At 38.6% G+C, this 18192-nt stretch overlaps 1 protein-coding gene across 1 annotated transcript in view; it reads right to left on the bottom strand.

The window, feature by feature from the left end:
- The window catches only part of USH2A (usherin), a 559517-nt gene that overhangs the window by 287116 nt on the left and 254209 nt on the right, over positions 1-18192 (bottom strand). The window contains exons 30-31 of the mRNA XM_033099662.1: positions 17352-17465; positions 15238-15399 (exon numbers count right to left, since the gene is read on the bottom strand). Coding sequence (XP_032955553.1) covers positions 15238-15399; positions 17352-17465 — 276 coding nt within the window. The remainder of the gene's footprint in view (positions 1-15237; positions 15400-17351; positions 17466-18192) is intronic.

Consider the following 18192-nt stretch of genomic DNA (forward strand, 5'->3'; position numbering starts at 1 on the left):
TAAATACCTAATCACTATGTTGTACACCTGAAACTAATATTGTATGTCAACTGTAATTGAAAAAAATTTAATGTAAATCTCATCTGAATAAAAAAAAAAAAAAAAAAAGTTAAAATGACGCCTTTTAGTGTGGGCCCTAATCCACTTTGTCCTAATAAGGACAAAAGCCAGTGTCCTTATAAGAGGAAAGTTGGACACACAAAGACACCAGGGAGGTACGTTCAGAGAGGGAGGACATGTGAGGACATAGCCAGAAGGTGACCATCTGCAAGCCAAGGAGCGGGGCCTCAGGAGAAACCAAACTTGCTGACACCTTGATCTTGGACTTCTAGCCTCCAGAACTGTGAGAAAATAAATTCCTGTTATTTAAGCCACCCTGTTATTTTCAAGGCAGCTCTAGCAAACTACTATTTGTGTGAATGGATGAAAAGAACATATTATTTTTTCACGTCCATAGTTAACTGAAACAAGGAAGATATGAAGTCACGAAGCAGGAAGTCATAAAAATCCCAGTTCACAGTGCACACTTCTCATTACTGACTTGGAAGAAATGGCTCCTCTACTGTCAATACCACTCTGCAGACCTACAACTTTCTACTCCATCTCCTCAATTCTTGAGTGCACAATATGAGACAGTTCCCATTTAAAATCAGCAGGCTTGCTTTAAACTTAAGAAAAAAAACGAAAGCTAACATTTGAGTAAGACATTTTAATTGACGTGTTGTCTTTAAGAATACACAAAGTGATGGATAAATGTTGTATTAATATTTTGACACCACTGATATATTACACTAACGTAATGGAATTTCCCATCATTCTTTTACTTTAAACTCATCTAGTCGAGATTTGTGATTTGGGAGTCAGAAAACGATCCAAGTACCAAAATTCCGGCGTTAGCTATACAATTAACTAGCTTTATGATTCCAGGCAAATCAATTAAGTTTTCAGAATCTCTATTTCCTCATCTATCAAATGTGAATAAAACTGTTTAACCTTTATACACCATTGGATAATTTAGAGGCCCATAGGAGTTGGTACATGTGAAAATATTTTGAAAGTATAAATTACCAAGAAAAACATCAGGAAATATTTATCTGTTCTTGGGGGTGAGGAAAATATAAGTTTTTTCTATCTAAGGAAAAAACTATGAAGGAAAGTATTGTAGATAGATTTGACTAAAAGTTGAAGCAAAATTTACTTAATTAAAAGCCATTATAAACAAAGTAAACAAAAAAATGACAAAAATAGGAAAATAACTATAATATAGGTTCAATACAAATAGAAGTATCCTTAATGTATGTTAAAAATATTTATAAAATAGGAAGATTACTTCAAATAGCACAAAAACATTTGGGGAATCAATTTTAAGGAATAAAAAATGCACACACACACACACACACACTCACACACATGAAATGTTACATAAGAGGGTGTTAAAATTGCAGTTTTGTTTATAATACAGAAAAATTAGAAATAATCCAAATATTGAAACGATTTGCTTAAATATATTGTGAAGTATTTTAAATATCGTGCAGACATTTAAAGCATGATTTAGAAAATAATTTGGCAACTTGGTAACATGATTGCTATAATAAAGTGGTAAAGACTGTAAAGCAGTCTGACTCAAATTATGTGTGCATATCTGTGCATTGACAGAAAAAGATCAGAAGATAGTAAATGCATAAGCCAAAATATAATTAGTGATTTTTTCTGGTGGGTGAAACTGTGGGTGATTTTTCTTTACATTTTTTCTCAAATTTTCTTTAGTTTACAATTTACCAATTTGTAATAATTTTATTTTTAAATTGTACTTAATTTTGAATGGGTAATACATTAATATGAATAAATAGTACAACATCTAAAAGACACTAAAATGCTTACTTGAAAATTAAGTCTCCCTTTACCCTTATTTCCCAATTATCCAGCTCCCTTCCAGTTTAGCAATCACTACAGATTTATGTGCACCTCCAGAGTTACTCTAAATACATAACCAAATATAAAATATTAGTAGAACATGGCATATACTTTTCTTCACTAGTACTTCATACGTACTGTACAGATGCTACCCTATTGGCAAAGATCTGCTTGTTCTATTAAATGACCACATGGTATTCCAGTGTCCACATATTATTCCAGTGTAATAATATTAGTTATTATCTATAACTCATTTACCTCATCTTCTATTGATATTAGTAAGGCATTATATTACAACGAGCTATACCATACCATACTTTACTATATTGTATATATTATATTATACTATCATTATATTATAACGTGTGTGGGTGTGTGTGGCCAGAAATATCAGTAACTTTTGAACAATCTCAAACACAATAAAATGTCAAGATCTACAACATGCTTGGGATTCTATTTATTACTGTGTTTTGGTTATATTTATTCATGCTAAATAACCACTAGATTTAAACTAGCTGACTTAAACCAAAGATAATTTACATAACGCAGAACTTACAGGTTTCATGAAGTTCACCACTCTATCTTCAGCAATTCTTTTAGTGCTCAGAAAGTAGTAGGTGACATTTTCAAATATATATATGTTGAACCAACACAAATGGATGAGGACTGACCTTAGCTACAAATGGACGCCCTAGGTGTAACAATGCACTGCTAATAGTATGGGAGGGCTATGAGAGGACATATCGAGGCCAAGAAGTGAGAGGTCCTCCTTCAACACAAAAATATTCTAAAAAGTCACGTCTTATTCTGGAAGGGAAGCCATGCACTGACAGAACTGAGGGTTTCAAAAGCGGGAGAAATTAAATCAATAACATAGATTCAGTTTTAAGAATATAGATAAAATTTCAGGGAAATTCTCAAAAGGAAGAAGAGAGTTGGATGGCTTCCAAGGTCATATGTATTCCTAAGTGGCATTCATACTTACATGTACCTATAAGGTTGAGGCTATATTGGCAGTAAGATTCTAATATTCATACATTTAACAAGTGAGCTCCATTGGGTTATACTTCAGCTCATAATGATTTTCTCAGGGGCTGCATTCTTCTTCCTACCTCTTCTTCTAGTACCCAGATCCTGCTTCTTTGGAGTACAACCAAAGTTGCACATACGATCCAAAATGAACCAATAAGCATCTTTCCTTGGTAGTTTTCAACCTGGAGCTGCTACCGAGCACGTTGTCTAGTCCATGGAGAAAGCCCCCACGTTACAACAAAGCATGGATCACATTCCAGAAAGAAACAAAGATGAAATAGTTGGATTTTTATCTCTTGCACCTGAAAGACTCAGGACTGATGAATGCATTTACTTTGTAAAACCAAGAATGAATAATAACCACTGCCTCTGAACCATTCAAACTTTTGCCATGGATCAAATCAAATCTATTCTCAAAGGCTTTTGAGACCCCAGCAAGAACTTAGGTGAATGAAACTAAAAAAAAAAAAAAAAAAAAATTCTTTCCAGATTCTTCTCTGAATCAAGCCTTTACTAAAAGAAGTAAGCTAAGCTTTCCTGGTCATTACTTTTTTCTAAAATTATTAGTTTTATTTATCTATGATACAGAGGTACTATTTTGAAAATAATTTATAAAAAATGTCATGGAAATTTTAACATTTAGAGAAATGAAGGATTCAGATTCATACAGACTCACTAAAAACAATGAAAAATATTGACAAGAGTAAGATGAGGAAAGAGTACTTTGAATTTTATCTCTGCCTGTTTTGTTTTTCCTTATATTAGGTTGGTGTCAAGGTAACTGTGGTTTAAAAGGCTAAAAATAATTGCAAAAACCACAATTACTTCAGTACCAACCTAATATGTTCAATACAACTAAATTCCCTGAATATATCTGATGTCTGTATACAGCGTACTCCATTACATAATTAACAACTTTAGAGATTTTAATCCCTCTCTGCCTTTATTTTTCGAGAAAGTACAGCCTAGTAATCTGAGAATGCAGGGTCTGTCAATAGTGGTATTCTCCTAGAGGTTTGCTGAATTTTCTCAGTTGGATAGAAAGACAAAGCTTACCTAAATGTGGTTTTATAAGGATGTCACCAGGCTTTACTCCATGATTCAGGTTCCACAAAAATACAGATTTAGGCTTAGGGCCTGCAACAAGGTGAATGGAAATCTGCAGACTGTGTCGTCAGAAAATATTTCAACACCATTTAAAAGTATTTAAAATAAGAAGATTTTATTTTACACTGACTAATGCACAGAAGTAGACTACAACGGAGCTGTTAGCAAATAAAAATAATGCTTTTCTCTCATCTTTTCCCCATCCCTTTGCCATCAGTATCGTTGACTCCAATTATTAGGTTGGTGCAAAAGTAACTGCGGTGTTTGCAATTATTTTTCACCTTTTAAACCACTATTACTTTTGCACCAACCTAATAGCTTCTTGCATTTAAAGTTCTAACCTGCTTGTCCTTTCACCTCCTGAATGGAGAGAATAGCTGTATAAGTTCAGCTGTGACTATTTTGGAGTAATGTCATATTTCAAGTATTTATTTTTGAATACACTGATGAGTTCATGCTACTTCAATTCTAAAACTCCTTCCATGGTTCTCCACTGCTTCAGAACAAAGTTCAAACGTCTGAAGGTGCCTCCAGAACCTGTGATAATTTGACTCCCGCCTTGCCTCTCACTTCTCCTGACCACGGCCCCAGGTGCTCAGTAATATTGCATGAACTGTGTGCTATTTCATCTTCATGAGATGCACGTTTACGGCTCTGTGCCCCTGGCTACCCCACCCTGGTCCTTAGACCTGCCTGGTTTTTCACTTCTGAAACTCCAAAGCCTGCAAAACTCCAAAGCCTGCAAAACTCCCCTTCCTCGGTGACACTTTCACTTTCCGATTGATTACCTCTTCGTCCTCACACCTGTTACAGAAATTACTATAAACTGGACAGCAGTCTATTCAGTTGTATCTATTTCTAGCTAAGCAATCAAAGTGGGAATGATCTGAGGAAAGATGGAAGTATCTTAATTATATATGTAACTCCCAACCTCTGATGTGGTGACTTATGCATAGTAGCAGCGAAACAAATACGTCTTGAATTAAACTGAATATGTAGTTCAGAGACGTGTTTGAAGGAGATTCTTTTCATTAAGAATCTTTACCGTGATGTAACAATCACGGTGTTATTTCCACAACTGAAAATGGGTGTGTGTAGATCATTTACCATCTTCACAAAGAGTTGTGGGCATGACGCTAACCATTTTCACATGCATTAGCACATTTAATTTCCACACTATGTCTCTGAAATAGATACTGTTATTTCCATTGTACCAGGAAACCAAGGCTGAGCAAAGTCACAGCTGGGCGAATCTGCCTCCGAACGCCATGGGAGGTAGCTTTCTGAGAATGACTCCCTGTAACTCTGACCCTTGTACAAATTCCTCCCTTTTGAGTGTGGGTGGAACCTGTGAAGATGATGAAATAACACTCCCATGATTGTCTGCCCTTACTTGCGTGGAAAAATAGAGATGATCCTGGCATGTGCCCAATCTAATTATGAGCCCTTTCAAAGCAGCTTCTGCAGATGGTAGTAGTCAGAGAGATTCAAAGCACAAAGGGGATTTGATGCGGGAGAAGTTGTGCATTACTGAGATGGACGGAGCCACATGCAAAGACTTGAGACTGCCTTCTAGAAGTTGAAACCAGCCCCTGGCTGACAGCCAGCAAGAAAATAGGGATTCCAGTCCTCTCGCTACAAGGAATTGAAGTCTGCCAGCAACCAGAATGAGCCTGGAAGCAAATTCTTTCCCACAACCTCTCAAGGAGACCCCCAACTGCCCAACTCCTTGATTGTGGCCTTGTGAGACCCTAATTAGGCAGCCAGCCAAGCCCACCCGAACTTCTGATTTATAGAACCGTGAGCTAGTAAATGGGTATTGTTTTAGTCAGCCTACGGAATCCCTGACAGTTAGGTGCGGCCATGAGACTGAGTTATAGACGGCAAAATGTGGGAAGAGGTGATGTATGTCACTCCTAGACTCAGCCCACAAACAGCTCAAACTTATTATCCTTCATGTTCCTTCCTCACCTGTCTAGTGCAACAGAGGTAACTCTGGAGCAACCTTAGGATCCATGCGCTAACCATGGCAGAGCCTGCATCCCTGAGTGACTGTCTACAGAAAGGAAGCTGTGCTAACCAAAGTCTTCACCTACACAGGGTTGGTAGGAAATAAAGCACACGTCTACCCCGGGAAACCTGTGTGTGCTTACATTACCTGGGGTGATCTTAATTAACATAGAGAAGGTTTTACAGGATTTGAGCACTCCAGGAGGAGAATGGTCCAGTCATTTAAAGAACTGGGGGAATCATTCATCTGTTTCAGGAAGACAGAAGAAATGTATCAAGAGGCCTTCTCTAACCATCTGCCACTGGCACATGAGCTCCAGGTGGGCTGGCCTGTCGCACTTTTGGTTCCCCACGGGGTCTACAGCACTGAGAAAAGTACTGAGTGCCCACACTGCCGACACCCAATCACACTTTCTGAATGAAGGAACCATTCCAGATAGAAGCGGTTTTCTAAATAATTTTTATTATTGCCACAGAATGTCTCCGGTTTTACCTGATTTTGCGTAGATGCCTTATCTTCTCTAACATGTTTAGGCACTTGAGGGAAGTTGTAGAATGCTAATAATCACAGCGTCAAGAGGGGAAGATTGCACTGTGTTCCCACAAAACTCCTGTGTTGAAACCCTAGCCCTCAGGACCTCAGAATGTGACCTTATTTGGAAATGAGACCTTGCAGTCGCAACTAGTTAAGATAATGTCGTTAGGGTGAGACTTAATCCAATATGACGTGTGTGTTCTTAGAAAAAGGGGAAATTTGGATTGGGCAGCAGACAAGGTGAGCCCTAGGTAAAGAGGAAGGCAGATATGGGGACAATGCGCCTGCAAGTCAAGGGACAGAGAAGATGGCCAGCAAACCTCTGGCACCTACGGGAGAGGCATGGAACACCTTCTCCCTCAGAGGCCTCAGAAGGAAGCAACCTGCTGACACACTGTTCTAGGACTTCTGGCCCCTAAGCTGGGAGACAGTACATTTCTGTTGTTTAACCCACCCAGTTTGGGACACTTGGTTAACGGCAGTCCTAGCAAGCTAATACAAGTAATTTAACCACAACAAAACTGCGACATATTGAATAATTAAATAAAAAATTCTAAGCTGCAGGAACACCCTAGCTCATTAATATGGTTTACCACCTTCAGCATATCAATGACTTCTGAATTATGCACTGGTATTTGCTGTCACTTACTTTACAATATTAATTGATTTTCGGTGTCTCTTCAATTTAATTCAATTCATTTCAACTCAATTCAGTAGGCGTTTGTTAGATGCTGATTAGGTCCTGATTCCTAGGGTGCATACTACAGAGATTATGACAATAAATAGTGACTTGGTAACTGTACTCGATTCACTTACATTCTTGTTTCAAATCAAGATTTATCCCCTTTGAAAAAGTCAATAGTGAAAGAACAAATTCAAGTGACAATTTTGTAAGAAAATAATAGACAAGATTCTATGACTCAAAGGATGACGTGGGAATCGAGTTACACCATCAAATATGTGTCCTGTTTTGATGGCAGTAGATAGTGCCGCAGGTATGGAGAAGACCACACTTGATCGTGGTTAGAAGGAAAGGAGTAAGGTGGCCAAACCTGATTAAAATCAAGGTAAAAACTAGAGAGAACTAAAAAGATAAGTATTCAAAGGCAAATGCAATCAGATTCCTAAAATACCCATGCTTTGTACCAATGTGACCATCGATACAAAAATTGAGAAAATACTATAGAAATTCTGCTCGCTAATATCCAAACTATAGATAATTTGAAAAGCATAAAGACCTCCTTACAGAAAAGAGAGTGAAACGCTAGAATGACACTACAGGGAGATAGTCACTATTGAGACTTTTGTATATCCATATATGTATCAAACCCATTCCTGTATATGCACACATGAATAAATACATATATTTTACTAAAGTAGACACATGTTGTCTGCTAAACTACTTGTTTTTAACATCTTTCCACATCATTAAATATTCTTCAACAGCATCATAAGCTCTATGGCTCTACAATATTCCATTATTGGACACTTAGAATTTTTTTTTTACTGATGTACAGGTGATTTCACATGTTATGTTCTAATTTCATAGATGAAGCCTTCCTATAATTACATTTTTGGAGTTAGAGATTTGGACTTGAAGAAAGAGGGTGATGTTTCACTTTACAACTATCCCGACGGCTTTCTTGAAGGTGGGAACATAAAACAGACACTGTCATAGCAACTGCCTGGAAGTCCCAGGGTTCGGACACAGGTTCAGGAATACAATGACTGGTCCACTGATTCCCTCTCCCTCCTCTCCTCCATTCCCCAAAAGAAGTCAGAGGTGAAAGAGAACATGCTATTTGATTCCATTCATGTTAAGTACAAGAAAAGCAAAACGAATCTGTGCTGTCAACAGTCAGGGAAGCAGTCACCAAAGTCAAGACATGATGGGAGAGCACACATGGGTGTTCTGATAAAGACCTTGATTTGGGTGCTGGTTCCATGCACGTGTTCCGTTTGTGAAGATTCACCATGGTTCTTCAGAATAAGGCAGCCACTGTTCACAAAGCCAAGGCTCTAGTTGGAGCTGAACCCTGAGCCACGCTTCTGGAGTCTGGTCACAAGTTAGTAGCATGGTAACTTGGCCTCTGAAGGCTCTAGCTTCTTTTCATAGCTTAGGCTTTTCCCCCTTGTAGTCTTAAGGTTTCCTAGACTTTGTGTAACGTAATGCTCGATCTCAATGACATGAAAAGAGCTCAAGTATGACTTAGTTCAAAATAGGGAGGCACAATGACTCACCGCTGAGATCACTGCCTTACGTGAAAATCCTCACATATTCTATCTTGTTAATAAGCGGCCTTTCAGATGAGAATACTGGCACATTAACAGTATTCCTCTCAGTAATTTTACTTTGTGTAAGAGGAGTGACTCAGATGCACTGCATTGTGGTTTTCGGAAAGGCAAAATTATAGAAAATATCAAGGTTAAAGTGAAGTTTTATTTTGCTAAGAAAGGAAGGATCTTGTACAAATCATTAGTATGAATGAATATATGCATAATATAGCTCACATTTGTAGAGTGTTGATAAGGTTCCTTATAATGCTTGGTTAGAAGTTCCTAACCTTTAAATGTTTTGCTGTTGTTGTTGTCGTTGTTGTTTTGTGGGGAGGTTATTTGTTTGTTTGTTTTATTGTGCCATAAGCTAACAGTTTCTTTTACAATACATTTCTCATCGTAAGACTTAAGTGTTTGGAAGGTTCAAGATGACCATTTCTATTTTGCTGTTTATATGTGATTCTGTTTGACCTTGGCAAATAAGACAAAAACAAGTTGTAGCACTTTGAGTTGTTTAAAGATATAAATACTTGTTGCCTATCCTATTTTACCAAAAATTCATCTGCGCCTCTCTCTCTCTCTCTCTCTCTCTCTCTCTCTCTCTCTCTCTCTCTCTCACACACACACACACACACACACACACACACACACTTCTCACACTGCCATTATCTAAGTCCTACAGCCTCAGTTTGAGAGACAGAAGCCCAGGTCCTGAGAGAACAGCAGAAGGATGGTGCTCTCCGTGGTGCTGAAAGCAGCCACTTATTCAATCATAAGACTACTAAGATTACATGACACACTTAAAAATATACACGTGGTATGGTTTGGTGTCAGATTTGCATGCCTCTTTTTAAAGAGAGTCCCTACTGGCTTTTCTCATTTTGGGAGTTCTAGTAGTTGTAAGCAGTGATGTCTTAGGTTGGGTCAATCAAGAACCATTTATGCAGTAAAAAAAGAACTGTCCTGAAGGATCACCACTGTTTCTTTACTTGTTAGCACAACTCACATAAACCTCCCATAGTGGACTTTCCCAATTGCCCCTATCTTGTTTCCTTGTTTCTAAAAACTCTGTAGGCCTCTCTGAAACATCTCACAAACTTCTTAAAGATTGCCACTTTCTGGTAGGGTGCTCATTTAAATGAGAATGATCTGGTTGGCTACAGTTTGGATAGACATCATCTATCAGAATGCTATCTAGCCTGAGCTTTAAAACAATCCCAGTATGTTGAACAGACAAAAGGTTTCTTTCTTCTACCTATTTATGAACATTCTGTATACACACATCTTAAGTGGCCCACAATAGCTCTGCGGGTGATATCAATATAGGTCCTTCAATCTTTCGATAATGTTTTTAATCATAGGCTTTAAGGCACAATTGTTTTTACTCTGAAATTCTTAAAAATCTGTTATGGGACAGAAATAAGAGATTAATGGAGATCTTGCAAAAAAAGATAAATGGCACCACCAGAATACCACCAAACTGGGGGAAAAATTAATTGAACCTATACTTTTGATAAATATTTATTTTTTGCAGAAGAAAAATGCATACTAGTTTAAGCTGTCATTATACTAACCTACATCCTATTTTTCATATTATTAGTAATACATAATGTGGTAGTTTATATTCAAAAATAAAACTAGAATGTATATACCTCATGTATTTATCCAGAAATACACCAAGGTTACTATGGTTACGAAAAATCCATTACCTTTGAATACAGAATGAAAAAGTTTGACTTAAAGTGTGTGCTATTTATTATAGCAAACATCAACAGCCTTCGGGAGGCTCTCTAACTGGATTCATTTTTCAGTGTCACAACTGACCCACCATACTACTAGCTGGTGGCCTATGCAAGGCAAAAAATTTGAACTGCATGCATTTTTAAATATATTTTGTACTAACTCAAGGTGCAGCAATGCCTTTGACTTTTAGTGCTTCATATTTAAGAGAAAGAAGAAAAAAATTCAAACCACCTAGATGCTAAGTCGCTCCTGAATTGAAGTGCATTTACTTTTACCTACTATATCCACCATAGAAGCAAGATCCATTTGCTACACATAATGGAAGAATGTTGGTTCTATGCAGAGACTGAAACGGAAGCTACAGATAAATGGAGTAGGGGTAAGAAAGAAAAAAACATTGACATTTTGAATATTTAGGAGGGTACATTAAGACAACTCATCACCAAAGTTTTTGATAGTGTAGAAAGTAAAGAACAGTAAATGGTGAAAATGATCGTAACCAGGAAAAACAGGATATGAAAGGTAGCTCTTGAAGAAGTTTCAGAATTATTCCTCACCTCATTAAATTTTTGCTCATCAAGACTGTGATCAGATAAACCAGAGTAAAATACAATTGGCTAATAATCTTGCAGAAGATTAAGTATGCAAATAAAAATTTTCACTGGTAAAAGTATCAAACATTTAAGAAAACAGCGTTCATTGCTGATGAACTTTTCTGGGAAATAATGCAAAAAAGGTGTATCAAATATTTGGTAAAAGTCCACTACCACTGAATAGCTGTCTCCCTTTAAGGAATCTAGCAAACAAAGATTTATGCACAATAATATTTATCACAACATATTTAAAATAGAGATAAATTAGAAACTTTTGAGGTGTTCGAGTGATCAAATGCATTAGTGTATGTTCATGAGATGGAAAGCACTTTCATTGCAATGAAATGTGGCACGGATGTGAATTGTCTGTGGCAGCTACGGCCTGTCTCAGTGGCTATAGCAGTTCCTGCGTCAGCTTTCTCCTGGCCGAATTCAAACAGACAGATCCCCTTGCCTATTCTGTCGTCTCCCTAGAGGCCAGGGAAACTTTGAAGACATAAATGAACGGAATCTCGTACATGTCTCAGGTATAAAATCTTAGAGTTGAAATGGATATTAAAAACCATCTTATTCAATTCTCATGCCATTTGAGAATCACTGGAAAAGATGGCATTCAGCCAACGCCAAGAGTTTTTTTTTTTTTTTTTTTAAAGCACTCACTTTAGGTACTGTTACAGACTGAATTGCGTTCCCCCAAATTTACATGGGGAATGATGCTTTAAGCTCCAATGTGACTGTATTTGGAGGAATGGCTTTTAAGGAGATAAGTTTAGATGAGGTCACAAAGGTAGGGGTCGAATCCAATAGGACTGGTGTCCTTATAAGAAGAAGAGACACCAGGGCTTGTGCATAGAGGCAAGACCATATGAGGACACAGCGCGAAGGCGGCTGTCTGCAAGCCGAGGAGAGAGGCCTCAGGAGAAACCCAACCTGCCAACACCTTGAACTTGGACTTCTTGTCTCCAGAACTGTGAGAAAGGCATTTCTGTTGTTTAAGCCATCCTGCCTGTGGTCCTCGGTTATGGCAGTGCTGCAAGATTAATACAGGTGCTCTGTGGTGTAATCAGCCTCCTGCCTCCCTTTCAGAGTTGTGAGGAAAAATTAAATCGTATGTGTTCAAGAAGAAGAATGTGTAAAGATTAAGAGCATGGACTTTGGTGCCAAACAGAACCAGAGTGAAATTGTTTTTACAGTTACTGACTAGAATTTTTTGACTTCTTTTTTTTTGACTTCTTTTAGTCAGTTTTACTGGCTATAATATTAGAACAATCACAGACAACTCTAAAGCCCATCATAATGTTTTTGGCTGAGTTCCTCTCCTGAGTGACCAATATTGCAGTTCCAATGTGTATTGTGTCTTTAGCCATTCGTGGATGAGAGCAACAAGAAACAGAAATGCCTGTGAGAAGTCAAAAGGGCTACAGAGAAAAAGGTTGAGTGATATAGGAGACATAATTTTCAAAAATCTACCAAAGAATGAAAACGACTGCAGAACCTATTACCACTGTATCTAGAGAAGGTATCTGTTAACATTCCGTACATTATATTTGGGGCATCTATTGTACTAATCCATCAGGGATATACTACCTACAATCTTTCATTGCAGATACTACAGTCACATGAGTCCATTGATGATTCAATGAAACAAAATACAGACTCAGTACCATTTTGTATGTGTTGTAGTACGGGAAGTCAGGGTGAATTCTGAACTCTCCTCCCCACACTGCCCTTTTTCTGCCTGTGCACAATGTCACCTCATAAGACAGTCTGCATATGCTGGAAATATTCAGGCCACACAGTGCACTCTGCCATCGGCCATATCACTTCTGGTGAGAACTCGGGTCTACATAAGGAACAGATCTTAGTCTCTTTTTCTCTAGCTTCTACCCTTTTCTTTCTCTTTTCTGCATTGCTTTTTCTTTCCTACCCTACTCCTACCCTCCACCAGCTCCCCTTCACTAGCTTCTTTCTTTGTTCCCAGCAGCCATCTGACTTCATTCATTCATTTCTTCATCACTGTTTACTCTACACCCACTCTGTGACAGGTCCTGGAGATGCAGTCACGAATAAGATACACATGGCTGTGTCCTTGGGACACTTAGGGTTTAGCAGGGAGAATCGACAAAGTAAACAAGCGGCCTTAGTGAAGACAACACAAACCAAAACAGGGAGGTATAAAGGCATCTGATGAGCCTACAGGGGGTGAGGGGGTGGGAGGGCATAGCTAACTCAGACCTGGGGAGTCAGAGAGGGCTTCTCAGAGGAACTCTCTATGCTGTGCCATAGTATTCCATTATGCATAGGGATACATGTCAGCCCTACAGAAATGCTTTGTGCACAATTATTTAATACATGTGTAAAGTTCAGTCCATGCCATGTTTTCATTTCTTCTCAGGTAATTTCTGGGATCTATAACTTTTTAGTTAAAACAATGTCTTCAGATATTTGTTAGGGCATGATTAATCTTTTAGTCTCTCATATGAACTCTGCTTTCTACAGAAAATAATAATTACTATTATTTATACTAAGTGATGCTAAGAACACACTAGGTGTTTTATTTATAAGAATTAGGTCTCTTTAAAATCTTGAAAATGACAGTTATTCCCATTTTACAGATTCAGAAACTAAGTCTCGAAGAAGCTAAGTGACTTCCTGAACACCACATTCTCGTCCTTGTAGCGAGAATGCTGGAGTTGTTAACAAAGTCTGCCATTCACAGGCTATGGAACCTTGAGGAAGTTAACCTTTTATGCCTCAATTTCCCCATTTTACAAATGGGGATGATGATAATATCATAGAATTAGCATTACAGAAGTCTATCAGACCACAATGAATAGAATATAAAAGCAATATTTCTCGGCCTTTGAAGGTTCTCAGAGTACACAGGAAACAGAAAATATCAACCCTGAGAATGCCAATGGATGAATGCCATAGCCCTGTCCACAAACACCTCCTCCCTGCATCTGTATCTGTCCCCATGAAATCATGAGCACCAAGAAAGAGGGGAGGGACAAGGTCTGGCTGATTCCCTGTTCCAACCTTAGCACGCGGCATTAATGCGGAGGGGTGAATACAGAAATAATTAATCCTGCCTCTGACTTTAACTTATTGCGACCTTTCATGGAGAATTTAATATCTCTAGCCCCCAGTTTTTCCATCAATCAATATTAGATTAATGATGTCTCACCTGGTAGTCACATATGGTGTATAAAATACCGTAAAATATATAACCACTATAATTACTATACAAACATAAACACGATTCCAACACAAAACACACACAGTGGAAGTCTCTTGGCTTGCAAAGCTCTCAACAAATTAATTGTCCTTAAGTATCACTATACCTTATCACATGACTAGGCATGTATACTATGCTTCTTCTCAAATGGTCTAAAATTCAGATGATATGGAGTCAAATTTGAGTCGTATGATTACGCCACATCCTCAGACTGTCACGTATTAACACGTGTGACAGTGGAGTTAGTTCAAAATGACATCACTGACTCAAGGGGGCGGGAGACCACACGGGGTGCCAGCTTCGCTCCTGTGATCAGGTGGAAGGAGACGGGCCGTAGGGTTCCCTCTGTGTGTTGATATATTTCTGAGGCCCCCTGCACCTGAGCAAAGGCTCCTTAGTAAAAACATTTGCATGGGATCCACAGCAGGGAACACGCAGGGAGACAGCCTGGGGCGAAGGAGGAGGGTGGGGGGCCACAGGAGCCCTTTCCCCATTTTTTCAGCTTGGGCTTCACCAAAAGTGCAAAAATCATGGAACCTAACCGTAAAAAATCATGGAATTTTAGTGGACACAAAAATGAGTAACCCAACTTTTAAAACTACATTCTCAGAGAATTACAGCTCATATTTATGTGAATAGCATATATATATGTATATAGATATATGTATACACACACACACACACACACACATATATATTCCAGTTTATAATTACATGTGTCATGCACACATATATTATACATATATTCTAATATGGACTCTAACTACTGATACGCAAAGAAGTCTTACCTGTGACTGTGTAGTTCTCACCACTGCCTGAATAGACGAGCACCTCATCCATATATAAGGAGTACTGAGTTATAATACCGTTTGCTTTTTTGGGTGGATTCCAGGAAAGTAACAAAGAATTGGGAAGGGATTTGGCAACTGGTGGCTGAACCTCTTGTGGAGCTGTGGGGGAAAAGAAGTACAAGATTTATAGACTCTAATTTTAGTTTACTTTTCTAATTCAAACTTTTCAAACCCAAACCAATAAATCATGGAATAAATCTGAAATCCCATGTATGGAAATGTTCCTGATCCGTGGGCAGCCTGTCAGTAATTGCTTTAGGAACAGTATTAAATAACCGTCCTGAATTTATGAGAATTTACATCAGTGATGGATGGGGAATATTTACACTACTTCTCTTGACTGTTGGCTTGAGTTACTTCGTGAAAGGTCTCATTAGTCCATAATCTCTACTTGGGGGGCTGTGCCGATTAAAGTAAATTAAACACACAGAGTCCCTACCATTGAAGAGTTTTTGATCTAAGATGGGCAGTGCTGTTGAGAATGGTTCATAATAGACATGAAAAACCTATATGTAACTATAAAAACAGCCACAAAGTACAGACTACATTGTACGTTTTCTTCTTTTGTTTTGTTTTGTTTAGAGGGGTCTGTTCATTTTCTGTAATGGTCAATAAATCGGAGTCATAAGAACTAAAACCGTTTAGAAACTGACCCCAAACATACCTATTGTTTGGTAAATCCGCAATACATTTAAGGAAAAATTAGAACTTGGGAATTCCTTAAGTCACGGAAAGGAAACGGTGATCTGGAGGAGCAGGAATGTGTCTGGGCACAGCTGGGAGGGAGGTTGGAAGGGGACCAGACCACACCCCCACAGATGACATAGTGGACGTAGAAAGAATAACAGGATATAGAGGACGATCTGTCCCATGCTGAAGCCAGCGGAAGTCCTTGTGAAGGGTGACGATCACGTGCCTCAGCAGACGCAATGCCACGTTGGGGAACACCTTTCTCGGTAGACTAGACAGAGAGGACAACTGAGAAAACGCTGACTGTGGATCACGGACGGTGTCGTCCGGGTGACGGAGGTCTGGTTAGGTCAGGTGCAAAGCACAAAAACTAAAGGGTGACAAAAAGGCTTCTGCACAAACTCCTTTCTTCTGTCTTGGTATCATCATAGGAGCCATTGTCTTTCTCTGACATATCTTCTGTGCAAGTGGTACACGGTAAAGGATTGAAAAGAGGGAGGAGGGAGAAGAAGAGTGAGGAAGAGGGGTGGGCGGATACTGAGACAGAGAGAAGAAACTGACTCTTGTTCCCTAAAGATCAAGCTTTTAAATCTCCTAAATGACTTTACAATTAGACAGTAAAAGCAACGCACAATTCCTCTCATCCAGGAGAGAGAAACAGGAAGTAGCAATGCTTCAAATGTTTGGAGAGCTGTTATTTCTTGAAGTGATGCTTGAGCACAGCTTTCGCTTCGGAGTGCTAAAACGTTTTCTCTTTCTCGCTGCCTTCCCACCATATGCTTTCTGAAACATTAACTTAGGCCAACAGTGTGTAAGTTCTAAGTACAACAAAAGTGAAACTTAAGTCGGAAGGAACCAAGCCGGGATTAATAATGCCTCAATCGGTATTTGGAGGTCCCATCACACTGAAATAATTGTTGGCTGTGCTGGTGTTTAGCAGTTAAAAGAGACCATGGAAATCAACCGTTTGATTCTCAATTTCATACTGAGCCATACAATCAATTCTTTTTAGTCAGACTGTCTCTAGATTTACTTCTGAGCCCTAGTAAAATGAGGAAGCTTTCATTAATCTTTCAGATGCTTCATATTAATGACAAGGCTCTTGCATGAACAATGTAACAGCAATTAAAAAGCCCATTAATCTGCATTACAGCTATTAAAGATGCATGTCATTAAAGGGTATGGAGTTTGATTCATTTTCGCACCCCCCCAAAAAATGGAGCAATTATGGCCTGGCAATGCACTTTGTCATCAAATTAGGTTGGGGTTTCCCAGCAAATGGCCTTGCAGCATTTAGCTCTTCTCCTATTTTATTATTCATGACTGAAATGTGGAAGTCAAGACCTTTGAAATTACTTTACCTTCTTGTGGAGTAGAGATGTTCAATGCATGTGAGCTTTCAGTACAGCCAGCCAAAGTGCAAGCAGTTAGGGTTACGGCATAGTTTTTGAAGGGTAGCAAGCCTGTCAATATGCCTATAATAAAAGAGGGGAAAAAGAGGTTTGCATGTTTACTGTAAGCTGCTATAAAAATCATTATTGGGTGTGTGTGTGTGTGTGTGTGTGTGAGAGAGAGAGAGAGAGAGAGAGAGAAAGAGAGAGAGAGACACAGAGAGAAAGACAGAAAACAGAAATGTGCCTCTTTAATTTTTCCTCTGTGTTGATTGCAGAATGGAGTAACTAGTGAGAAAATAGCCTGAGACCAACTTATTGTTAAGACAGCTCTAAACAGCCTTTTCCCAAATGCGTGCCTCTATGTATTAGTGCCCTGAGATGTTTTCCCTATAAATTGGGGGGCGGGGGTGAGGGCACATATAGTTCGGGAAGTAGAGTGTACTGTATCTGATAGTTAAGATGCATATTATCCCATTGCAGGATCCCGGACCTCCTGCAGAAACAAAACTCTTTAATTTCTTTACCTTGCATTTTTCAATCTTATTTAACTAGAGTCCTTTTTACGCAGCATCCATTAACACACTTTAGGAAATGCTACACCTGAGAGTGGCTTCATTATTTGAACGGTAGGATACACATATACAAACTATTTGCTTAGGATGCAGCTAACAAATATGCAAATCAACACACTTGAACAATTAGCAAATTAGACAATTATGCTTTTGTACTTCGACTTGCAAAATTATTAGTTTATTTAATTAAGACAGCTGTCCTCAACAGAAATGTTGCATATAGAAGTGTTGAATTA

The sequence above is a fragment of the Rhinolophus ferrumequinum genome, chromosome 27, assembly GCF_004115265.2.
Source record: "Rhinolophus ferrumequinum isolate MPI-CBG mRhiFer1 chromosome 27, mRhiFer1_v1.p, whole genome shotgun sequence".
NCBI lineage: Eukaryota > Metazoa > Chordata > Mammalia > Chiroptera > Rhinolophidae > Rhinolophus > Rhinolophus ferrumequinum.